General features: G+C 39.2%; 4 protein-coding genes across 5 annotated transcripts; 2 read left to right on the top strand and 2 right to left on the bottom strand.

Annotated features, from left to right (window-relative positions):
* Positions 1 to 309: 309 nt before the first annotated feature.
* Positions 310 to 1,866, top strand: urad (ureidoimidazoline (2-oxo-4-hydroxy-4-carboxy-5-) decarboxylase). The gene is made up of 2 exons (XM_055182394.2): positions 310 to 535; positions 1,230 to 1,866. The coding sequence occupies exons 1-2, from the start codon at positions 361 to 363 to the stop codon at positions 1,577 to 1,579; spliced, it is 525 nt and encodes a 174-aa protein (XP_055038369.2). The 5' UTR covers positions 310 to 360; the 3' UTR covers positions 1,580 to 1,866.
* A 378-nt stretch (positions 1,867 to 2,244) lies between these two features.
* On the bottom strand, positions 2,245 to 7,154 carry pdx1 (pancreatic and duodenal homeobox 1). The gene is made up of 2 exons (XM_055182393.2): positions 4,663 to 7,154; positions 2,245 to 2,949 (listed from the first exon to the last, which is right to left on the bottom strand). The coding sequence occupies exons 1-2, from the start codon at positions 5,093 to 5,095 to the stop codon at positions 2,600 to 2,602; spliced, it is 783 nt and encodes a 260-aa protein (XP_055038368.2). The 5' UTR covers positions 5,096 to 7,154; the 3' UTR covers positions 2,245 to 2,599.
* A 273-nt stretch (positions 7,155 to 7,427) lies between these two features.
* Positions 7,428 to 9,188, bottom strand: LOC129426189 (uncharacterized). 2 transcript variants are annotated; one of them, XM_055182395.2, is made up of 3 exons: positions 8,972 to 9,131; positions 8,243 to 8,317; positions 7,428 to 8,113 (listed from the first exon to the last, which is right to left on the bottom strand). In XM_055182395.2, the coding sequence occupies exons 1-3, from the start codon at positions 8,992 to 8,994 to the stop codon at positions 7,777 to 7,779; spliced, it is 435 nt and encodes a 144-aa protein (XP_055038370.1). In that variant the 5' UTR covers positions 8,995 to 9,131; the 3' UTR covers positions 7,428 to 7,776. The 2 variants fall into 2 exon arrangements, 1 of the variants encoding a protein (XP_055038370.1); XR_008638340.2 differs by having other exon boundaries at positions 7,973 to 8,113; positions 8,217 to 8,317; positions 8,972 to 9,188.
* A 123-nt stretch (positions 9,189 to 9,311) lies between these two features.
* Positions 9,312 to 26,181, top strand: lnx2a (ligand of numb-protein X 2a). The gene is made up of 11 exons (XM_073864308.1): positions 9,312 to 9,463; positions 12,087 to 12,619; positions 16,272 to 16,495; positions 17,534 to 17,671; positions 18,114 to 18,313; positions 19,056 to 19,424; positions 19,808 to 19,987; positions 20,192 to 20,369; positions 22,582 to 22,810; positions 23,485 to 23,640; positions 25,707 to 26,181. The coding sequence occupies exons 2-11, from the start codon at positions 12,216 to 12,218 to the stop codon at positions 25,840 to 25,842; spliced, it is 2,214 nt and encodes a 737-aa protein (XP_073720409.1). The 5' UTR covers positions 9,312 to 9,463; positions 12,087 to 12,215; the 3' UTR covers positions 25,843 to 26,181.

Below are 26,181 nucleotides of genomic sequence, written 5' to 3'. Positions count from 1 at the left end.
ATTCATTAAAAAACATCTTGGTTTAGAAACATTTACAAATTCTAATGGATTTAATGATTAGTAATTTCATGAGTTTAAATAGTTTAGTGGTAGGCTAATGTGTCGGTGGGTTCTGTTGGTTTAAAAAGTGCGCATTACAATAATTGTGTATTAAGATTTAATGGTAGGCTAAACAACTGGTGTTCAGATGGGTATTTGTAAGAGAAACCATGATTTTAACAGGGTTTACATTCAGCAGATAAATCCATTACCAATTTTAAAGAGTTTTAAAGATTACTTGCCCCAGCGGACATTGGCCTCGTCTAATATTGGCTTTTGTTAGTCCACTAGTCTACAGTTTGTAAAGGACGCGCTCAAGTCATGGACATCAGCGTTATTAATTCTCTCACATACGAGGATTTCGTGAATATATTTGGTAATGTGGTTGAGAAATGTCCTCTTATATTAGCTGCAATATGGTCACATCGGCCATTCAAAGACCTAGCAGACATCGAAACTCATATAACGGAATTCATTCACAGTCTTTCCGACTCAGGTATAGTTTTCTGTTTTAAGAGCACTCTTGAAAATAATGGTCCTTTGTCGAGCTGAATGGTTCAAGAACATCTTAATATTGTTTTGATTGCAAAGAAAGTTATTTGTGCTACCAAAAGTTACAAAAATTGTTCTTTTATATGAACCTTTCATTGGAAGGTTCTTTGGGGAACCAAAAATGGTTCTTCTATGCACTCTTAAAAAAACGGTGCTAAATTCTACACATGTAGCCTACACGGGTTCTACATAGGTGATGTTTAGCACTAAAAATCCTCTATTTTTAAGGGCCAGTGAACCACTTTAAGTGCTATTTAGCCCCATTTTTTGTGGCATCGGTGCAAATAATTTTTTTGCATCTTTTTTAGGAGCAAACATAACAAAACAAATTTATTTGTATTGTGAAGTTATAATGTTATCCTTTGCATAGTAAAGTTTGTCCTAAATATTTGGATTATTTTCGGTTACTTTGACATTTTATTTTAAAGTTATAAATGTTTTGGTACTCTGAAAAGAAATGTTGTTTTTTTCAACGCATGGTTGGGTAAAATATGAAAAAATTAGGCTACCCAAGTGCTTGAGCTGAAACAACATCGCATTTTTTGTTACTGTAACATTTCATTTACATGAATTTCTATGGTGATTTGTATGCACACTGAAGTCCATTACATGCATTAAAACGCAATACATGTGCGCAGGTAAGGAGGGCATCTTGCGGTGTCATCCTGATTTGGCTGGCAGAGATCTGCAGACTGGGGCATTAACACGAGAGTCTCAGGAAGAGCAGAGTCAGGCCGGTATGACCACATTGGATTCTCGTGAGATTCTTGACATGTATCGTCTGAACGCGGAGTACAAGAAGCGTTTCGGTTTCCCTTTTATCATTTGTGTGCGCCTGAACAAGAAAGCGGAGATTCTGCGGCAACTGTCTGAACGTCTCAAGAATGATCGTGCAGCGGAGAGAGAAAGGGCAATAGAAGAGGTCAAAAAAATATGCAGCCTCCGGTTACACAGTATTGTCACATCTGACATGCAAACCAAATTGTGATGATTGATACAAAGATTTCTGCTTTACACCTGTAGCTGATTGCATATTGTTGGATCTGTAATATTTGGTTTTAAATAAGAACAACACACACAGAAATCTTGGTGAAATAGAAAGGCTTGGATGTTAAAGGTTCTTTATGGAACCATTCAGCTTACAATGTTTTTTCTATGGCATCATGAAGCACCTTTACTTTTGTATGTAAAATTACAGATTCATAATGTTTGTTAAAGGAAGGTTGTTTTAAATAAACTTTGGGTTATGAGAGCTATAAAAATGATTAATTATTAATTACCAATAGGGCTTTTATTGATGGGTTAGTTCATTATGCTTATTTGTAAAACCAATAAAAAATGACATATCCACGCCAAGCTGCACAAATGCGATTCATTCATTAAACATAAATATTATGAATGTTAATGGAAGAATGTTCTTGAGATACATTTTCCCATTTGTCGATTTGAGAAGTTGTCAATTTTTAAAAACTAAATGCATGAAATTAATGAAAATGCAATGTTTTTTTTAAACATGTTTTTTTTTTTAAATATGAATACATTAAAATATTTAACAGTGTCCTCACAAAATCTTATTTGGTACACAGGGTCAATGAATAAGGTCTCATTCATTGCCATTATGCATTAGTTAACATGTACTACCAATAAACAACATATTTGCCCAGCATTTATTAATCATTCAGGACATGGTAGTTTAGTATATCAATATGTATTAGTAAATGTTAAAATGAACATTTAAGATTAATAATAAATGCTGTATTGGTGTTCTTAATTGTTAGTTCAGGTAAACTGATGTTAACCAAATGGAACCCTATTGCAAAAATATTTAAATGAAGTGCTGTGATTTGATAAACACCTTCCACAAATTGATGAGTGGACAATTCACCTCTAACGAGTCCTTGCATCTCAAACTTAAACTGAGATTGCCCCCTGCTGCCTATTTAAATGGTAGGCAGCCAAAACATTGTGTCGATGCCATAAGTCTCTTAAAGTCAATGTGTGTTTAGTCTCATGACGCTGGGGGCCCATGGGGGTGCAGAGGTGATGGGGGTCCAGCTAGAGTTCCAGGGTTCGCACACGACTCGTCCTTTAAATCCCCGGACGTGATAGAGGAGTCTTGTTCGGGATCCACTCCTCTTGCTCTCCTCTTGTCCTCCTCTTTTTTCCATTTCATGCGTCGGTTTTGAAACCAGATCTTGATGTGCCTCTCGGTGAGGCTGAGGGTCAGCGCGAGCTCTACGCGGCGAGGGCGCGAGATGTATTTGTTGAAGAGAAACTCTTTCTCGAGCTCAAGAAGCTGCGCTCTGGTGTAAGCTGTCCGTGTGCGCTTGTTCTCTTCGGCCTCTACCATGTAATGACCTACGACAGAATTAACGTTTCATTTCAATTGGAGATTTCAATTTCAAAAGGATAAAAATAAAAAGCCACATTGTGAAAAATACTTTGCTGCATTAAAATATTTTGTTAAATCAACTCGGATTTACAAGTCATTTCAACTTACTATTATTTATCTTGACTAGAGATGAGTTGTTATAACTACAGGTGAGTTGTTTTAACGTATAAAGTTGACTTTTCTCAACTATATTTTATAAGTTGTGACAACTCATCTCTGTTGACATGATTTGTAAATCTGAGTTAATTTAACAAAAAAATTTAAGTGCATAGAAGAACCACTTTGGCTGAATGGTATAACCTTTATCATCCGAAGACCGTTTTTGTTTCAAACATGGTTCTTTGTCATTGAATAAGGTTCTTTATATTATAAAAAAATATATTAAATAAATTATTCTTCTAGCTGAATGTTTCTTATAACAACCAAAAAATATACATTTTATGGCAACGTAAAGAAGATTTGTGTGTTCATGAAAAGCTTTTTCTACGAGGATATTGATATTGTGGTATAGCCTAAGGTGCATTTAAAAAAATACTGAAATTATTCTAAGGGATCAGTTTAAATTGTCTCTTATTTGGGGAAATCTGACGCGCTTTTATTGGTAGAAATGCTTGTATTAATCACAGAAGGTCCGCAATTATTTGACTGGTTGGGTTCACTTCTTTCTTTTAATCTAAACGGAATTAAAATAGGCTTTATTTGTTAAAAGTAAAATAACTTAAGCTTTAATTCTATTTTGTACATTATGTAAATAATACAATTTCTAAATAATGTCTTTAGTTTATGAATTTGGGTTTTAACAAGAAACATTTAAAAATTGATCCCTGCAGTTCCACAAGCCCATACAACGTTTGCAACGGTAGGAGTAACTACAAAATGTTTAGTTGGGTCTTACTAAAACAGACTAATTTTTGAAGTTTATTTTCAAAGTAAATTTTAAGAGTTTTTTTCTTTACTTTTTCTTAGCTTAGGCCTATATGAAAACAATAAAATTGAGGTCAGTCATCGATTAGGGCCTATTTACTGAAAAGGTATGGTTACAATTTATAAAAATTTAATAAAATGATACAAATGCAAAATAAAACAAAATTTCTATTTCCATCAAAGAAACAAGAAAAATGTACGCATAAAATAAAACTAATAAATCACCCAAATACATTAAGGGGACCGTGGCCTAAAATTTTAATCTGTAGACGCACAAACGTCTTAAATATTTAGATCTTTAAACCCCTATGCCTCTTTGACGACTGCTTTTTACGAAAAATATAAATTTGCATTTTTTTCGGACCTTAATATGTAGCCTATAATATATTTGTAGATTTATTATTGCCGAATTATTTACTTGCCGCTATGTAGATTCGCATGTTCATGATCCTTAAATGATAAAAACCCACTGTAGGGCCTTCTTTAAAAAAGTTAAGTTTGGTAAATTTATAGGGACGGTTTCCCGAACAAGGTTTATTAATCCAGGAATAGGCCTTATAGTTTTAGGACATTTAAGTAGCTTTACAAACATACCTTACAAAACATTACTGGCTTAAATCTTGAGACAAAACAATGTCACTGATATATTTTAAGTTATGTGAGTGCCGTTAGTAGTTAAGAAATCTCAAATAAACATTTAAACCCTGTCCGGGAAACCGCCCCGTAAATTGTAATGCCTAAAACACGAGAGTTACCTGCACACTGTCCTTTCCAAGCGTGCGTATGAGATTTCGTTGACTTCATCCACGGGAAGGGTAGTTGGTATCTGTTCCGATCTCCACACAGATCAAGAGAGTCTCCATAACCCCCGACCGTCTGTAGTAGTGGTTGTGGAGTCTGAGGCAGGTGTAGATGAGATACTGCCAGATCATCCCGTGTCGACATGCTATAAGAGGTAATGTCGGTAAGATTTGGTTGGTCCTGTACGCCCAGAGATGGCGAGGCGTAGACAGGTTGCGTCTGCCTGCTCATATACAGACACGGTGGAGGGTTTTGGCTGTAGTCTTCGTTGTTATGGTGTCTCTGAAAGGCACAAGAGTCCTTGTAGAGATGGTTAGGTGAGTAATAATGCTCTTCCCGATTCATGATTGCCAACGACCGGGAAAGCCGTGCTGTACAAGAGCACATGAGCCAGCGCCCTGCCCCTGATCAGGACCTCTGCTCTACCTGCAGTCTGAGCGTCTGGCGCCGATCTAGGGCCTCATAGGTGTGCCACCGTGACCATGTGACCCTCCTGCACCATTGGTTTCACTGTTTACACAAAGCTGACAACTGGCAGTAGATTCTGTTGGTGTTTCCTTTCCACTGCCCCACGGTTTGACAATAATTGAACAGATCTGACCACGCTCAAATCAATGCCCTTGGCAAACAAGTTCTGTTTGCCTGCGTCTATATGTGCTACACCTGCAGTTGTGATATAGTCCGTATACAAAGACAGGTGAGTCGGAGGATCCACGCACAATATTTCATTAAATAGGCCTACTAAACCATGAAAAACGTCGCAGATGTTATGATAAAGGTGCTAAGGTGTTCTATACACTCATAAAATAAAGGTGCTTCACAATGGAAGAACCATTATTGGCTGAATGGTCCCTTAAACTTTTAACATCCAATGAACCTTTTTGTTTAAAAATAATCTTTTTAGATTATAAAAAGAAAAACGTGATTAAAACAAAGTGTCAACTTTTGACAAAAAGGTTCTTTGAGGAACCAAAAAGGCTTCGCAACGGCATCATGAATAACTTTTGAAGCACCTCTAATTTTAAGACTATAGCGATGCCATTTTTTGTTTCACCAAAGAACCCTTGAACTTCTGAAGAACCATTTTTTACAAGAAAGAACCTTTTGTGCAACAGATGGTTTCTGTGGATGTTTAACGTTCTTTGTGAAACGATACAGCCCGAAAAAGACCTTTTCTGGAACCTTTGTTATATTAGTCTTAAAATAAAGATGCTAATGCCATTGAATGACCCAGTTGTAATCCCAGAAGAACCATTCAGTTAAATGTTCCTTGTTTAACTATTTTTTCTTATCCTTTTATCGATTTTCTTTCGCATAAAATGTGTAATTGCGTATCTAAAATGTAGATAATAAATGCCAAGCTAAATTCTTTGTAGGAACTTTGGATTGCAGTGACACCGACAATGAGTATACATTTTGTCCGTCTTACCCTCTAACAAAGCTCACTCGCCATTAAGCACACTATCGGTTCATTAAACTAAAGGCCTCGTGGATAAATAAAGACGAGCTGTTCGGTGTAAACGAATTATCATGGTGAGTGAAACACAACTCAATTAGTTAGAAATGTGTGCGCACCAACAGTCAAATGTGTGGAGGACTAAACAGTGCCAATGCAAGGAAAATTTTAAATGTTACTTTTTTAAGAACAGAAAAAATACACAACATTTATTATTAAATCCAAGAGTAATCGAGACCATATGTGTTGTGTTTCCATAGACCTCTTCAAATGACAATAATGGCACTTTATCTCATATCTTAATGGGGCTCTCATGCACCATCATAAAGTTGAGGTAAATCCATTTCACACAAATCAGGCCTCGTAACGACGCTTAATGGTGTTTATACTACTCTCGTTTGAAAAGGGAAGGAAACCGTTATCCGCGACGTTGAAAAGGTTTTATGAAGCGTAAGTGAAACGACGCAATTTGAAAACATATCCATGGTAGTTTGTAAGAGGAATAATGGTGTAAAATGATTTATAATCCGTATTCACCATGTAAGGGAGGCAATATCTACAACTTAAAAGTAGTGGGACATAAAATCGACAAGCAATTAAAACGCGTTTAGAGACTTTAGATAAAATACAATAAACCAGTTAAGGGACAGGCAAAAGCGCTCTGAAACCACTTGTATGTTTGAGTAGGAGAAACGCGTAGCCATAAACGCCCAAGTGCAATTTCATAATGCGAGTTCAGTGACGCTAAATCGTAATGGTCCAATTGCGTTAGCCTAAATTAAACGACACGTGACCAGAGTCTCGGTTTTTAACCGAGTGCATGAACCACACAAACCAAGATTGTTTTTCTGACTAAACACTAAAGAACAAATGCATATAGGTTATATATGTTTAATAACGATGGGCTAAACATTTTTTTTTTCATTAAGAAATGGGTAACCAGACAGACCACATGGCACTTAGTATTGCTTTTCCTACAATAAGATCGCGATAAGGAGACGAACGTATAATACACGACAGAGGGAGAATGGCAATAAAATATGCTTGCTTAGTGGCGACGGCAAATCTTGGGTAAACATGTCAAACCACGAGTAAAGGCAAAGGAATGATAATGACATTTAAACTGAAATCAAAGTCGCCCACTGAGGGAAAAATCATTTATTTACGAACCTAAAGAATATATGACAGCCATATCAACAAAACGTTTATATTAAACATATTTCTATAATAAAGATTTTTAATGATAAACTACACTACAGTAGATACTGCAGATAGGCGAGTGATCACCAATATCATGTTTATTGCTGGTCAGGTTTTTCTGACTCAAAAATACTCCCGAAATAATAATAAAAGGGATTTTTTACAATTTAGTTATAGTTAAAATGACTACTTGCAACACAACAGTTAAGACATGAACTTAAAAAAAAGTAGATCTTGCACATCAACTGCGTGTAGAAATCTACTTGTGAACCATTTGCCCTATAACTTGTGTACAAAATCAGATGCAGTCTTTGTGTTTGCAGTCTAGAAACTGCATAAATCAAGTATGCAGACAAAAAAAATACAATTGCACATAGTACACTACCCACTGCCCTCTCTTATAGCTATTAAATCATTTTTTTCTTCTGTCACTGTCATTTTTGACCGCTGTATAAGTGCCTCTCGCGGGTGAGCGAGATCGAGTCCTATTTGACCTCCTGGAGGGGGAGTGGCTTCTTGATGTTGACTGATGTTTTGACGAGTGTGAATGAGAGTGCTTTCTACTGTGTGAATGGTCTTTTCTGCATTCTTCACAGTCTTTTTTGCGATGTTTTTCACAAGTTCTGTACCTATGTTCTTTTTCCCCTCTCTCAGAACCACCCTGGGTTTTTGGCTCACCAATCATTGCAGAGGATCCCAAAGTGTTCAGCAGAAAGCGCTTATTGGTACTTCCCAGCGGACACTTCATCCTACAGCACAACAATATGACCAGCATTTATATGTAAGAACTTAACATGTATAAGAAACTTCTAATTTTTGATAATCAACTCGTGGACGTCTTGGCATTTGTACTTTATAACGTAGCTTTCCACACGTACCACCCAGAAGGACCCATGGTCTCTGCACGGACTTTGGCTCGTTTAGCTTCTTTAAGGAGCTCCTCCACCGCCTTCCTGTAGAAAAAAATATATTACAAGGTGTGAAAAAGAAAATATTAGTTGTGAGAAAATATACAGTGAAAGGCATCAGGTAAGTTAAGTGCGCCCGAAAATGACCCGAGAGGCTGAGGTGCATTGATGATTTCACTGACAAAAACTGTTAAACGAGGACAAGACCCTGCCGAAAAAAAACAGCATACCAGCAAATGTTTTGGTGCTGGTTTCCAAGTGAACACCAGCATCAAACCAGCATCAGCACCAGCATTTGCACCAAACCAGCATTAGCACCAGCATCCCATGCTGGTCATACCAGCATATGTTGTGTTTTGGTGCTGGTATGCTGGTGACCACCAGCTAAACCAGCATAGACCAGCATAATTCCCATGCTGGTCCATGCTGGTTTGATAGTGTTTTTTTTTTCAGCAGGGGACTAAGTATTATAATAACGCTTTATAATTGTATTAGGAATAATGACCCAAATTTACACGCAATAACTGTATGTTATTATTAATTCTTTAGCATTACAATATAACTGTTAGCGTCACATTATAACCTATGAAAACACCTCACGTTTGCATCCATTCAAAAGCGTCAGTTTAAAAAGCATCAAGGCATCGCAACTAGTCTTCAGTAAACTGCCTGTAAACGACTTAACGTTTTAATCCATACCTCTCAAGTTCGTTGTCATCCATTATTTGCGTGAATTATAATTCATTTCAGTTCTGCTTGCGAACTAAACAACGCCGTTGGTTTCTAATCTTGAAGACCCCAAGAGGACCCCACGTGTCCGTCTGACGCCTAGTCTAAATAGCAGAAGTCGAAAAAATATATAACGTTAACTCTGTTGCCTACACGAGCCTGTCATAAACAATTCAAAATAAAACTATAATTACTCTTTTAGCTTAAAATAACTCAATTTTATTTTCTAAATTTGCCTCATGTGGCCGCATTTCAATCAGGCACCTTAATAGTCACAACTGCTGTTTGATTGACGGTGCGAACGCCCGCCCACAGTCTGCGCGAGCGAACAGGGGCGGCCCTTCATGCAAGACAGATACGGGGGTGTTTTGACGTGCGGATGCGGCTCGGGCAAGCTGCGGTGAATGTGATTGAGCTCTATGTTTCTCGTGTGTGCACACCATCCAAGGGGAGCACGAATAGGTAATTTAATTCATATGCTGACATATTTACAAAACCCTTTTATGACTGCATGCACATTTTTGGATGTCATTGTCGTCCGCTTTGCAGACGATCGCATTTGGGGGGAGAACAGACAGTAGACACAGTAAAAGGAAGATTTACAGCGAGACGCTCTGTACCAGATATAATGAGATATCGATATTTGTGCGTGTCATAGATCCGGGTTGGATACGCCTTATTAACGGGACAATTCATGCAGGTGGCATCCACAGACATTTTAATTCAATCTGGAACGCGCCGTTATTTCTCAACCACCCCCCTTCCCCTTCCCTCCTTTCATTTATTTTTGTTTCCTACCTGTTTGTGGACACACAACCTTTTTTGAAAATTAAGGTCGTTGATTTGGGAAACGAGTGCGTGAGAGGTGTCAAAAATGGTGGTTGCTGGATAGATCTGGGATGCAGAATGAAAACATGTCATTGCCTATAGAAAAAGCGCAATAAATAAAGACTTTAAAGGTGCGCGTCATCCAACATAGGACGTGTCAGATACATTGTTTCCAATGTTGAAACATCAAACGTGCATTGTGGTGTTGTTTAAATCTTATGTTAAAGACGCCCATTCAATTCATTTAGCAGAACAAACATTTAATTCTTCATCTGCCAGCAGCCAGATACGCTGCTGTGCCATTTTGCAAGTAGAAACACAGGCGACTGACACGAGCTGCTACAGATACAAGGATACAACAAGTAAGTGGCCTTGAACAGCCCTTGCAGTCAATATCTAAAACACTCCCTTGCGATTAAAAGTCGTCAAATGAATCAACATAGAATTAACCAATAGAATTTCTACTGGCAGCTGCCCAAAAGCCATTAAACATTCTACAGCCTTATGTAATGGACTGCCATATCATGCCATCATGTAAGATGAGGTCTAAGTACAGGGATCATAACCGCATGAAGATATTTACAGTGTACTGGGCTGACAGCGGGCATGAATGTGCATGTGTCTGATGAGATGTTGACAGGGCTTTGTAGTGGGAACAGAGGAGCCTTGTGTCTTCATGACTTATTCATGTCCAGCTGCAAGATAAAAACAGTGGCAGGTAGTCACGGAGATGCTGTCGACAGACTCGCATTTTCCGGACCAAGTGTGGGGCTGGACATGGATGCACAGCTGTTGGATAGCATGAATGCAGGTTGAAATCTGTGACATTATCATTGGCTCAATAGATTGCCCCCTGTTGTCTGGGGGCCTCAAAAATCCATTTATATCTATTTAAAGGACAAGTTTGGTATTTTACACTTAAAGCCCTGTTTTCACATTGTTTATGATGAAATAGAACGGTTTTGACTGAAATTTGGACATATGGCCCGAGAATTTTTGGGTGTCTCTTGTATCACCTCCCACCTCTATAATGGCTCTATAGGTGCACTGGAACAATCCTTCTTAAAATGCATTAAACTTTCGTTTACAAAGACGTGAAACTCACCGAGTGGTCAGGGGTGTTCACTGATATGCTCACACAAAAATCGCTGCAAAAGACGCATTCCAACAGGTTTTATCGTAGTTTTGTCCAACTACATTGACTTGTATTAGATGTGCTGTGAAGTATTACTCCGCGCCGGGAACTTTGTTTGTATTCTCGACACCAACTGGGCTGGAGTGTCTATTATTCAAGCTCTCAGCGGAAGAATATACGGGTGTGAGGCGTTTGGAAAAATAGGTCCACAAGTTTACAACGAATGCTAAAACACCTGTTAGAAAGTATATTTTGCAGCGATTTTTGTGTGAGCATATCAGTGAACACCCCTGACCACTCGGTGAGTTTCACGTCTTTGTAAACGAAAGTTTAATGCATTTTAGGAAGGATTGTTCCGGTGCACCTATGCACCCATTGTAGAGGTGGGAGGTGAAACAACAAACACCCGAAAATTCTCGGGGCAGCTGCATATGTCGAGATTTCGGTCAAGACCGTTCTATTTCATCGTGAACGGTCTGAAAACAGGGCTTTGGGTGTAAAATAACGAACTTGTCCTTTAATATAATCTAGATGTGTTCACCCCTCCAATCTGATATTATCCCAAAATTAAAATGCTTTCATAATTTACTCTTATGTCACTTACTTCCTCAAAACAGTGCCCTCACATCTCGTGATTTATACATTTTACACATCTTTTTTACAAATTAAATTTTCAGAGCGTTTGCGGTAAGGTTTTCTGTAAACTGTGTTTTTTTTCTGGGAATAATGACAACCCCAAGACACCATCCACTTTCATTGTTTGTTATTTTTGGAATAATTTAACAGGTGATTTTTTATTTTTTATTAATGAAATACAATAATCACTATGTTCATTATACCCATTTTTGTCCTCTTTTCCCGACCCAACTTTTCTCACTTTCACATCAAAACCTCTTGAGTCTGCACTCTCGGGCTCAATCCTAGATAATTCTCTCTCCGCGGGATTGAAAGATTGCTCCGGGCGAGAGAGCAGGAGATTACGCTGTCAGATTAATGTGCGAGAGTAAACCCACACTGGTTTGCAACATAATCTTATCCTCAAAACACATTGCATATACGAACGCACACACAAACACTTTCTCTCATTCAGAATGCTAACTTTCCTCCTCTGCAACCCTTTAGAGTGATGTCACACCGTCTACCAGGGGGTGGCCGTCCCCTGCAGGAGTCGCGCAGCCTCTGACGCCCATGGGGCGGATGCCCCCGTATCCAAGCAACTAAGTGTTTTGCCGAAGCAGAGTGCCGTGTGCAATGGGCAGCCTGGGTGAGGGAGTGGATCCAGGGATGGTGAGCGATGCTCTTCTGGAGGCCCTTTGTTCAGAATGTGGACAGATTCACCGCACTTGGGAGAATCACCTTTATAACTATCGGTTGGAGGTGGACGATGACTTGGTGTGCCACATTTGCCTTCAACCATTAGTTCAGCCCTTGGATACACCATGTGGCCACACCTTCTGTGCTCGCTGCCTGCGCAGCTTCCTGCAGGAACGGGACTTTTGCCCGTTGGACCGTGCGCATTTGCAGCTGCAAGTATGTCGGCGCTCAAGCATTTTGGTTCATAAGCTACTGGATAAGTTGTCGGTCACCTGTCCACTCACGCCTAGCTGTTCCCTCAGCATGCCTCGCTGTGACCTGGAGGCACATCTCAAACACAGGTAAAATACTTACTTATGGGGAAAAACAAGACCTTTTGATTTTAACATATAGTCTTGTCAACTTTGCAGCCAAGATCGGAAAAGAAGGAGATGTAAGGTGACCAACCATACTTTGTGTCTTTTAGGCAATAGTTAGGGACGAGTTAGGTGGTCCTGATGTTGTATTTCTACTAGAAGTCACAAACCCTGAATACCTTTCACAAATGTAATACAAACAGTGACAGGTTCCTCATAATAGTTACATCATGCATTTTAATAATACTGTTTTAGCATAACCGCATGCCTGAAGGGGCTTTTGGTGTCCAAACTGGCAGAGGGAACAAGTATCATAGACTCATCTGTTTCCTGAAGTAGTGGTGATGCTCAGTAGACAAGGATCCAGTGAACTTCTGAGTCACTTTCTTTCCTGCTGGGCTTGATCTGACATCCCATCTGGGGATTATTTGCCCCTTTGTCATGTGATAAGAGATTAGTCAGTCCCGTGTCATGTGGTGACCAACAGAAGTTTCATATTCCCTGCAGCCATGCTAGGAAACTTCAACTCTAGGAATCTTTTTAACCATTTCTTTTGCGAGACTGCCAAGGGTAACCCAGAACTATGGTGAGTCCAGCTTTATATTTTGGTTTATGAAGTGATTTAGGTATTGAGATTAGTTCTGGTGCAAAGGATCGGCTTGATGATGGTGCTTTTGGATACACTCGAAGTCTTGGCCTGCTCAGGTTTTGGTGTTTGAAGCCAAATCTGTGTCTAATAGTTCAAAGTAGTGCTAGCTCACAAACCACTGTCCAAAATAGCCTAACTTGTTTGTTGTTGTAAGAATAAGTTTTATTAATGCACAGTTTTGTCAGGTCTTCTGTTCTCTATATAGATGATTTACTATTATTGCAAGAGCATTTTATGTCTGCATTAAAGGGCACATGAGGTCACAGTAAGATTAACTATACTAAAGCTTTAACACCTTCCTAAGGGAAAGCTAAAAGTCATTGCCAGCATTAGCTGTCTTCTCATAGCTGTGCTTTGCATTAAACTACGAGACTTCAGTGTGTAATACCGTCCTATAGGTGATTGTCCCCATTGAGGTGTGAAGTAATTAATTAGGGCCATTACTTGTAGTACAGTCCCGTTTCATGTAGTAAAATGTTGAAATCCACCTAAACAATGTCAAAGACAAAGATAGATTCTTTAAACTTACTGTCTGGGCTGAGTTTGGGAATGCAAGATCGGGGCATTCATTTTAGGGCCCTGGAATAGTGGATATAGCACAACAAAGGCTTATGGGTCTTCAACAGGGGTCCTCCAAATATTATTTGAATTTAAAATAATATTTTTGGAAAAGATGAAATTAGGCATCCAACAAAATGCATTAATAGGTTTATAATAATTTTTTTTAAAATTAATTTTATTGTTTAATGTAATTAATAAAAAATTAAGGTTCCCACTCTAAAATCTGTTCGGTAATTTTAAAGGAATATTCCACTGTCATAAAACCTCAATTATTTACTCTCCCCTATGTCATCCAAGATGTTTGTCTTTCTTTGTTCAGTCGAAAAGAAATTAAGTTTTATGAGGAAAGCATTCCAGAATTTTTCTCAATTTAATAGACTTTATTGGACCTCAAACAGTTCATAATTTCAATGCAGTTTAAAATTGCAGTTTCAATGCGGCTTCAAATGCTTCAAACAATCCCAACTGAGGCATAAGGGTCTTATTTAAGCCTTTTTCACACAGACATTACGTAAAATACACGGGAAAGGCATCCGGGATTTTTCTGGGATCCTTCATTTTTTTGTTCATTCACACTGCCATGATTACCCGCCATCTGATGGTCTCGGAAAGACACGTGACCTATTGAAACACGTGAAAGTCCCGCCCTCTCTTCTACGCAGCGTCTGAAGTTTGCATATTATATATTATTTCTCTCTCCAAGAACCACTCGCGTGCATTTTTGTTTATGATAAGATTATAAAGGAGCGCGTGACGGCCGTTCTAATGCTGGTAATGATCTCAGCTTCAGAGTGGATATATGACGAGCTCCCTGATCTCTGCTTTAATACAGTTTTCAGACATTTCTCATCGTGATTGTTTATATGCATTTAAAACCCGCATTTTGAGGAGCTGAACGATATATCTTGTTGGGATGACGCGCTGGTTTTTTCCTTTATTATAGCTCAATGAGCACGTGACGCGATATTCTTTTATGCTGCTGAATGATCTCCGTTTCATCGCAGTAAGTAACGAGCTAACTTACCTGATATCTGCTTCAGTCCAGTTTGCTGACATTTCTCGTCGTGAATGTTGTAAATCCCTCATTTTAAAGAGTTGAACCAACTTCATGTTGCCATGACACGCGCGTCCTCACTACGGCACGTGCGTCATTGTTTATGCGTCTCATTTATAATTTCCTGATAACTGCGTCAATATAGTTTGCAACATTTCTCTTGGTGAATGTTTATATGCATGTTATCTCTCGTTTTAAGGAGCTGAACCATAACTTTTGTTGTGATGGTGCGCACGTCCTCACTACGACACGCCTATTACGGCATTCTTTCGGCTTCTTGTTCACACAGAGGGTTATCCGTGTATCTGACTAGATCCTCTTTCCGGCAACGATCCCAGAAGATTAACGGGACAAGTTTGTGTTCACACAGACGCTTGTCTGGCAATTTTACGGGTATTTTCTGGGACCAAAGGTCTGTGTGAATGGGGTTTTAGCGAAACGAGAGTCATTTTCTGCAAGAAAAATAAAAAATAAGCACTTTTAAACCACAACTTCTCGTCTTGCACTAGACGGGTGACGTGCTGGCGAGACCTTACGTATTGCATAATGACGTCGAAAGGTCACGCATTACATATGTGAAACGCACACTTGCGGACCATTTTAAACTGAGACAAAAACATTAATTAGTATCATTCCTTATACAACAACGTTGTAAACACTGGAGCGGTAGTTTCATGCGTGACCTTTCGACGTCATTACGCAATACATAAGGTCATGCTAGCGCGTCACGCGGCTAGTGCAAGACGAGAAGTTGAGGTTTAAAAGTGCATATTTTTAATTTTTCTTGCCGAAAATGACAATCGTTTCGCCAGATAAGACCCTTATGCCTTGTTTGGGAACTTTAGACCCTTTTGAAGCTGCATTGAAACTGCAATTTTAAACCGCACTGAAACTGAAAACTGTTGAGGTCCAATATTAAAAAAGTAGATTAAATTGAGCAAAATCCTGGAAAGTTTTCCTCAAAAAACTTAATTTCTTCTCGACTGAAAAAAAAGACAAACATATTGTATGACATGAGGGTGAGAAAATTTGCGGGATTTTTGTTTTAAATTGGAATATTCCTGTAAAATGTTGTACAATATGTTATAGTTTGTGACTCTGTATACCAAAAACGATTAAATTTTAATATCTTAGTAACACAACTATTATAACAAAGTATGTAAATCCAGTCCCTGCTCCTCCTCTCTATCCATTAAGGGGTCCTTGGCCTGAAAAACTTTGAAGACATCTGACTTAGGTTGTTCTTGAAAGAAGCAAACTAGTTGTTATTTTTTTTCTCTTGCCCTTGTCTTTCTTTCATTGATATCTGGACCTTAATGTGTACCTAGTTCCCCCATTTTGAAAATCAAGGATACTGTGTTTATTTACTGTAGGTGTCCTGGAACGCAGAGACAACGAACAAAGCTGGAACCGGCCCGGATGGAGACAAGTGAGGAGAAGGTTATGACGACCAACCCACCCAAATCCCCCCAGACTGAGATAAAGGAAAGCACGCCGTCTCCACCTGCCGGATCCAACGCATGCAACAATGCTCCTACATGGACAGAAGAACCTGGTGTCGACAACCCTGCTTTTGAGGAGAGCACTGAAGAAGACAGTGAGTATCCTTAAGCTGTAACCTAATAAGCTGCATTGCTACAAGGGCAGCTCCTATCTGAAGCAGCATCATAATTATTATTGAACCTTTTAAGAAAGCCTGGACAGAATCTGCAGATGGGCTAAAAGGTTTGACATTAGCGCTTATTAAGATAACACAATACTGGGTGGAATAATCCAGTTATATATACGCTGCTCACCTTGTCTGAGGATTTCCTATTACAATGCATTCTTGCAATATAGCCATTATGAAGCTTTGCAACAGGAGTCTACACCAGTAGAAAACTTAAAGGGACACTCCACTTTTTTGAAAATATGCTAATTTTCCAGCTCCCCTAGAGTTAAACATTTGATTCTTGGCGTTTTGGAGTCCATTCAGCTGATCTCCGGGTCTGGCGTTAGCACTTTTGGCATAGCTTAGCACAATCCATTGAATCTGATTAGACCATTAGCATCGCACTAAAAAATAAAGAGTTTAGATATTTTTCCTATTTAAAACTTGACTCTTCTGTAGTTACATGATGTAATAAGGAGGTGCAATGATATCACGCACTTCCCGAAAATAGTCCCCTGCCATTGAAAGTTACTAGGGGACTATTTTTTGCTGCTGCATAATATTATTGCGCCTCCTGCAGCCATGCTACACCAGCAAAGTCCTTGACCACTACGCCATAATGAGAGCACAGTTCCCAACCATATCCGCCCAGAAAATCACAAGTCTCAATTTCCGTCTGTCCTAGTTCACGATGTAACCACAGAAGAGTCAAGTTTTAAATAGGAAAAATATCGAAACTGTTAGGTTATTGTTTTAGGTGCGATGCTAATGGACTAATCAATGGATTGTGCTAAGCTATGCTAAAAGTGCTAGCGCCAGACCCGGAAATCTGCTGAATGGATTCCAAAATGGTAAGAATCACGTTTAACCCTAGGTGAGCTTGAAAATAAGCAAATTTTCAAAAAAAGTGGACTGTCCCTTTAACACAGCTAGTACAATGCCTTTGTTATTTGAAAAACGTACAGCTTATTTGTTCTGTTAAAGGTCTCCATGGTCTTGAATGTGCTCCTCTACGTGTAAAGCGTCCACTTAGTAACCCCTGCATTCATCTTCTCCGTACCGGTAGTTCCGCCTCTTCTGGTTGGGACTACGTTGAAACTCTCCCTTTCTCTGCAGAGGAAGGTATGACTCTCGGACTTACCCGGGATCATTCACCCAAAAATTAAAGTCTGCTTTTTTTACTCACCCTCAGGCCATCCGATTTGTTGATGACATTTTGTCTTCAGTTGAACAATAAAGAAGATATTTTGCAAAAACCACATTGCTCTTTGATCAATATAATGCAAGTAAATAAGATTACTTCTGTTTTGGATTTATCTGCTTTTTGTACTCTCAAGGTGCCAGTAGCCATTTACTTGCACTATATGGATAACAGAGCACTGCAGTCTATGCAAATTATCTTCTTTATTGTTCTACTATGGAAAAAATGTCACCAAGATATCAGATGGCCAGAGGGTGAGTAAATAAACAGCAAATGTTCATTTTGGGGTGAACTATCCCTTTAACTATATACCCTATCGATCCTTTCACATAGTGTCATGGGTTCAATTCTATTTTTTTTCAGGTTGTGTGAAACTTCCGTCCCTACCTGAGGGAGAAATCACAACCATTGAGGTTCATCGTTCGAACCCCTACGTGGAGCTTGGTATAAGTATTGTTGGGGGAAATGAGACCCCGCTAATAAACGTGGTAATACAGGAGGTGTACCGCGACGGCGTTATAGCCCGAGATGGAAGGCTGCTGGCCGGCGACCAAATACTTCAGGTATTGTAGCTACCTTTCAAAATAACTTTCTGGTTTAAAAAAGCATTTCTCTGCTATTTACAGAACAGCCCTGATGCCTGTAATCAATGTCTAAAGTGCTTTAGTCAATGAAGGCTGCAGAATAGCTATCTGCTTTCATTTGCCACAGGCCGCAAATAGATTTAGTCCACATAAAGGGTCTTCAGACACTAACACTACAGTAAGGTTCAATAAAATAACATTTGGTTAAAGGAACAACAATTTAGAGTTTTAAAATGAATTAGTATTACATTTTAAATGTAATGTGCAGATTACACCTCAAGCTGCAAAATTTCAATAGCAGTCTTCAAACCTTGCATCAAAATGACATCAGAAAGTTATCTGTAGTGCATATTTTGGCACAAACTTTAGATTTAAAGTTTAAATTTACATTCTGTCATTATTTACTCACCCTCAGGTTGTTTTGCTGAACACAAAGGAAGACATTTATAATCGAGCAGGAAGCAGGAGCACCATTGACTTCCATAGTAAGAAAAAATACTATGGAAGTCAGTGGTGCTCAATGGTTACAAACATTGGTCAGAATATCTTCCTTTATGTTTGTCCGAACAAAGAAATCTATGCAGGTTTGTAACAACTTGAGGATGTGTAAATAATGACAAAATTCTAATTTTTGGGTGAACCGAATCATTTTCCAAACCCCAATCTACTAAAATCCATCAAACCAATTCTTACATTTTCTACGCTTTCCATTTGTTTGCAGGTGAACAATGTAGATATTAGTAACGTGCCACATACCTTTGCTCGCTCTACGCTGGCACGTCCTTGTGCCACTCTGCAGTTGACCGTTCTGAGGGAGCGCCGCTGTTCTGCCAGACCGCCCGCGGCACCCGCTTCGCCTAAGGGTAGCCCTGCTAGCATACGCATCACCCTGAACAAGCGGGAATCATCGGAGCAGCTGGGAATCAAACTAGTCCGGCGTACGGATGAGGCGGGCGTGTTTATCCTGGACCTGTTGGAGGGAGGGCTAGCCGCTAAAGATGGACGCCTTTGCAGTAACGACAGAGTGTTAGCTGTCAACGAGCACGACCTGAGACACGGCACACCTGAGCAAGCGGCTCAGATTATACAGGTAGGTATCGGACCGCACAAAATGTCTTTGTAACCTCATCTTGGATGCAATTTTGCTTAGGCCTCACCCTCATTTCCTTGCAAACATGTACAGATGTAGTCTATTTAAGTGTGTGCTTTTAAAAAGTATTCCCAGCCTGTTTGGGACACAAGGACATTGCCTGTACTACCGTACTTAAAGGGTAATGTGATTGATAGTGTCTTTATGTCTGCTGTTTTCCATTTGGCTACCAAGATCACATAGAGAAAGGGCAGCTAAAGGATTATTAAGAATAGCCCTGGCAAATAGCAGACTGTCATTGTAAGATAAAGAACCCCCTTACAGCCTAAGAGTATGGGGTGTTATACTGTAAGTCTTACAAACTACCTGCTGTCATCGTCTAGGCTAGTGGAGAAAGAGTCAATCTGTTGATTAGCCGCTCCAGCAAGCAGACCATGGCGGTGCACACGGGCTCTACCCTGACCAGGGACATCTGGTGCCACGAACACGTCCCCGCTGTCCCCTGCACCGCGACCCCCAGCCCGGTTCCGAGTCTGACTCTTGCCAGGTCTTCCACCCAGCGAGTGAGTACAAATTTACTGCATCTGGGTAGCCTCCAGGTTTTCATGGGTTCAGACCACAACCTTAATTACTCTTGGTTCGATCTATTATGAGATCAATTATGAAGTTACAGTAGAGCCGATCAGAGTTAGGATCAGTGTCAATTTGGAAAGGATTTTCCTCCCTTGAGACAATGGGTTTTGTGTTAATATAAGCATGTGTTGTAGGACCTCTCCCAGTGTGTGACCTGTAAAGAGAAGCACATCACTGTGAAGAAGGAACCCCATGAGTCTTTGGGTATGACCGTGGCGGGAGGGCGTGGCAGCAAGAGCGGAGAGCTGCCAATCTTCGTGACAAGCGTCCAGCCCCGCGGTTGCTTGTCACGTGATGGACGAATCAAACGTGGTAGGTTAAAGCTCACATAACACATGCTGTTTCTGCATATTTCATGTTATTCTTGAGTACTTATAGAGTAGTATTACTTCCTTCATATATCCAAAGAGTCTTTAGTTTTATCAGATTTATAAAAGACAGATCAGCTCTACTGATTCTTTCCCAATAAGCCTGAGCTACTGGAGGAGCAAGCAACACACAAAAACATTATCCCACTATCTCTGGATAACTTATATTTCCATACATGTATGTTTTGTCTACATTATATGCATTTAAAGCAACACCAAAGAGTTTTTTTTACCTTAAAATAATGTTTCCAAAAAAGTTTCAGTCGTTCATTCACTCAAAACAGGGTGAACGGCACTTTCACATTCGCTTTGCAGCCCTTTATCGGCCAAAACTGCACTAAAGAAGTTTCCAACCGTCGGGTCGCGGTCCTGTAGTTTGAGTGAAAACTACAAAAACTTGCTTTACGGCAGACCTACAATCCAATCAGGGCCAGCTATGCTGCAGTATTTACGACAGTGGTAATGGACAATTCCGCTTCTAACCTGTAGGTGGAGCAAAGAGCAACAACTCTTTAGTGTTGCTTTAAGCACCAATTGATGCCGTTTTACTTACCGCTTGCGACTCATGACCTGGTTGGGACTGCCCTATTTCAACGAAATCCAGCTTTAAACAAACACACTCCAGATAAACTATATCCACTGTTTCCATAAGGCTCGGTTCTTTGGAAAGCTGAACAAGCTTAAATTTCCCTCACAAACAAGAATACACTTCTTTGGTGATGTTGATTTCGTGTCAGCTCTTGGTTGGTGTGTGCATGCGCTATTCCCGTTAAGATGCCCATATATGGACTTCCACTGTACTTCCTGCACTAAAATTACCAATAAAGCAAGATTTTTATGTATGAATATTTCATGTTTGAAGAAAAACTTTACAAAACTTGTACGAACCCTGGTGAAGTATGTCAAACTGGTTTATTGACACTTTGCCTATGTTAAGCATGAGGATGCATGAAATACCTTTAACCCCCCCTTAAAAGGACACTCCACTTTTTTTGAAAATATGCTAATTTTCCAGCTCCCCTGGAGTTAGACATTTGGTTTTTGCCGTTTTGGAGTACATTCGGCTGATCTCTGGGGCTGGCGCTACCACTTGTAGCATAGCTTAGTATAATCCATAGAATCTGATTAGACCATTAGCATCACGCTCAAAAATAATGCGCAATGATCTTACGCACTGCCCGAAAACTTACTTTCAATGGCAGGGGACTATTTTCGGGCACTGCGTAATATCATTGCGCCTCCTGCAGCCATGTTACAGCAGCAAAGTCCCTGATTATTACGCCAGAATGAGAGTATAGTTCACAGCCATACCCGCCTAGAAAATCGCAACTCCCAATTCTCCGTCGGTCTTAATACACGATGTAACTACAGAAGAGTCAAGTCCCAAATAGGAAAAATATCGAAACTCTTTGTTTTTTTTAAGCACAATACTAATGGTCTAATCAGATTCAATGTATTATGCTAAGCTATGCTAAAAGTGGTACCGCCAGACACGGAGATCGGCTGAATGGGTTCCAAAACGGTAAGAATCAAATGTTTAACTCTTGGGGAGCTGGAAAATTAGCATATTTTAATAAAAGTGGAGTGTCCCTTTAATACTTTAATCTATATTGTGTCTTTGGCGTATATATATTCTGGAATCTGGATCTTCTGGTGTTTGGCAGAAAAAAGCTCTTTTGCTCCCAGTGTCAACATGAAATTTACTCTATTAGTGTAAGTGTTTGTAATTGTTATCGCTTAAGTTCCCCCCAAAAATGAAAAATCTGTCATCATTTCCTCCTTAATTTGTTCTAAACCTTTATGAGTTTCTTCTGTTGAACACAAAATATTTTTTTATATAATGGTAACCACATCGTTGATTGTACCCATTGACTCTTGTAGGAAAAACAATATGGAAGCCAATATTTACCGTCAACTGTGTGCTTGTCATCACTTATCAATATGACGGTATCGTATTGCAAATTGTATGTCACATCGTCCAGCAAGTTATCGCATATTGCATCAAAATCGTGCAGCCCTATTTTCGAGGTAAACATTTTCCGGCTCGGGTCTCTAATGATGAAGCGCACCGAAGCGAAACCTCTATGGGGCTTTCAGCATATGTGCTGCAATTCCCTCTGAGAGTCTAAATACCCTTTGTGTCTGTCATTGCTCAGGGGATGTACTGTTGAGTATTAACAGTCAGGATTTGACTTGCCTGAGCCATAGTGAGGCAGTGGGCACTTTAAAGTCCAGCGCCGCATCCTGTTCGGTCCAATTGAAGGCACTAGAAGTCAACACCGTGGAGGAACCAGGCGCGGACGAAGAACTACTCCCTCCACATGAAAATGACTATGATACAAGTTGGTCGCCATCTTGGGTCATGTGGCTTGGGCTCCCTAGCTAAGAATACAGAGACATACATTTTGTTTAGTGACACTGCGGTTTGTCAGGGACACTTGGCTTTTAAGGTCTTAAACACAATCTAATTTTGGTCCAAATAGGTTTTTTGGACACTTTCTTTGTACACCGTTGGGATGCATTAAAATATCTCCCTTACCTTGCTGAGCACTGATCTAAAAAAGATGCCCTTAAATAGTCTGGGCAATCTGGCCATCATGCCAGGTTTAGGTTCACCTACTTTTTCATCCAAATCCCACCTGAAACGTTTTGAAAGGATAGAATGAAGATATTTTCAAGTACTCGGACATGGAAAATGTCTAGTGTTAGTGTGGATCAGCGGCTTTATGAGGCCCACAGGGGATTATGACTCTGTCGTGATGTAAACATCAACAGCTGCAGATTATCATCTAAGCGTACATGTGGAGATAACTTGCATCTAGCCTATTTTAGTCCAGTCTCTCAGGCTGATATCACGGAGTCCATCCTAATCTTCTCTATTTCACAGCGTCCTCATCCTCGCTTTCCAGTCCGGCCTTCCAATACATTACCATACAAAATGCATGAAGATATATTTTATCAGTAGAGTCTTACAGTTGTTCATCTCCGAGCCATATTTAGGGACTGCAATATTGCAGAAACCTTCTTATTGTGTCATTCCTCTGTCTCTGATATAGCTACCTGCATAGCAGCCATGAAATTGTCCTCCGCAGAAGTCATCCTGGCAGCTGGGGGTTCAGCATTGTCGGAGGTTATGAAGAGAACCACAGCAACCAGGCGTTCTTCATCAAAACCATCGTCCTTGGAACACCTGCTTACTATGATGGCCGTCTAAAGTAAGCATAAAAACACAAACAATATAAACTAATGCTTTGTTTGAAGTAATAGAGTACTTTTAGTATTATTTTAATAAGAATAAACTCCACACAGATCTTTGCTCATCTGTATTCCCGGCACTTTCATTGAAAAAAAGGAGGTACTTATCCTTAAAGTTGAAAGTCAAACTAAAAATCATGATATTTACAATTTGCACCAATTATTAAGTTCATAAGTTTAGTGAATGTTTGTATTTTTTTGAAATAGTTGTGTATAAGTCTCTCAGTTTTTCTTAGTGTGAAACTTTATACAGTCACTGTTGAAAAGGGGTCAAATATGCAGACGATGCTGGAAATACAAGGAATGTGGAGGACCTGGACTATCACAAAACATAAAAAGTAAATGATTGTCCAAGTAACATCAAACAGTATTAAGCAAGTAAATATCAAGCATACTGTATGTACATTTTTAAATTAGGATGTTTTTAGTAAAATCAGTAATTATTGTGTGTTGTAAATTGTATGTTTTGTTAAAGGGGCCATAGCATGAAAATCTCAGTTTTTCCACGTTTAAGTGCTATAATTGGGTTCCCAAGTGCTTCCATCAATCTAGAAAATGTGAAGAACAACCCAGTAACTTAGTTTTGGTAAACCATTCTCTGCAAGCACGTGAAAATTAGTTAATTGAAATTTGGCTCTCCTTATGATTTCATAAGGGGATCTTATTATAATAACACCGCCCCTTAATCTGCATTGCAATCCAATCACAGCACTGCCATTTAGTTTAAAGAGAAAGAGAGAGAGAAAAAAATAATTGACAGCAAAATTGAGTTTGAATTGCAATAAACCACCATCACTGTGATCAGTGTTTGTACCGCTCATTTGCATTTTAAAGGACATTTTTGCACACACCTACAAAGCAATTTTAACATGCTATAATAAATTATCTATATGGTATTTTGAGTACAAACTTCACATGTGTGCTCTGGGGACACCAAAGATTTATTTTACATCTGAAGAGTTTTTTTGCAAAATGTGATAACTCTGTTTTTTTAATTTTTCAGAAATCTCGTTTTTTTTGGTTTTGCATTCCAATTAATATTAATTCAACTGCAGTTGGTTTGTTTTGATTTAAACCTTCATAACTTAAAAAATACATCTAAGTAGCACCATAAAACAAACTAATAACATAATAATAAACATGTTTTGACAAAAATGTTAAAAAATGGATTTATCTCGTTTTGCAACGAAACTCATCATCTTAAAAAATTATTGTGACATATCCCCATTTAAGGGCAAAATGCAGTTTGTATGATCTGTCTTTTTTTCTTACATACTAACAACTTGCAGATTCTGCAAGGGGTATGTAACTGTATGACCTCAACTACTTATGGTATAGTTAAGTCATACATAACTTAAAGTAATGAGTGAAGATAATGTGATTCAGATGTCAGTACTAGCAAAGACAAATTCCTTAGGTGAGTTGTTTGGGCGGATTAAAAAAAACATGAATGCTAAACTGATTTGTGATTTTTTTTTTTACTGGTTTATTTAAAAATAAACCATTACATATTTGATGGACTCATCCATCCATTGAAGGTGGTGCTGGAAACACTGTTTTGGCCAATTGCATAAACAAGTAAGGCTGATTAGCTCTTATTAATTGCCAGCTGGTTAGACTAGTCCCTAGTTTATCCAAAAATGAAAATTCTGTCATCGTTTATTCACCTTTATGTTGTTCCAAACCTGCATTTTTTTTTTGTTCTGCTGAACACAAAGGAAGATATTTATAATCAAACAGGAAACAGAAGCACCCTTGACAAGAATAGGAAAGAAAAATACTATGGTGCTCAAAAACTGTGTTTACAAACATTGCTCTAAATATCGCCCTTTGCGTTCAGAACAAATACATTTATACAAGTTTGTAAGAACTTGAGGGTAAATGACAGAACTTACATTTTTGGGTGAACTATCCCTTTAACTTAGTGGCTATGTTTATGCAACTGGTCATTATTGCCTTATTGTGAAAGTTGTTCTGTAGCACTGAAACAGTATTGATACAGCATTGCTGTTTCATTTTCCCCCAGGTGTGGTGACATGATAGTCGCAGTGAACAGTCTGTCCACGGCTGGCATGAGTCACTCCGCCCTGGTGCCCATGTTGAAGGAGCAGCGGAGCAGGGTGGCACTAACCGTTGTGTCCTGGCCAGGAAGTTTGATATAACCCCAAGTGGGCACCATGCCTCATCTCAGACAGCACTCATACCTGTGTGTTTGACTTTCTGCCACGGAGGCACCATAATTTCAAGCCTGAGTCTCGATTGAATGCTTTTACTTGATGCCGATTAATCAGGCCTTAGAAAACCTGCCACACCCCTCTGGAGAGCAGCCTTAAAGGTTACCATCACCACACCGATCAGCAGTCCATTCCACCAGAAGTTTTATACATGTTATCTCTTAATGTGATCTATGTGTATGTTTGTGTAAAAGAGAGAACGAACAAACTTGTATGCGTGAAAGAATGAATGAGCAAAGCGGTTTAATAAATTTTTCCCAGTGAGGA

This window comes from Misgurnus anguillicaudatus, chromosome 25 (genome assembly GCF_027580225.2).
Source record: "Misgurnus anguillicaudatus chromosome 25, ASM2758022v2, whole genome shotgun sequence".
Taxonomy (NCBI): domain Eukaryota; kingdom Metazoa; phylum Chordata; class Actinopteri; order Cypriniformes; family Cobitidae; genus Misgurnus; species Misgurnus anguillicaudatus.
Note: the sequence above shows the minus strand (reverse complement) of the source record. Positions and strands in the feature narration are given on the sequence as shown.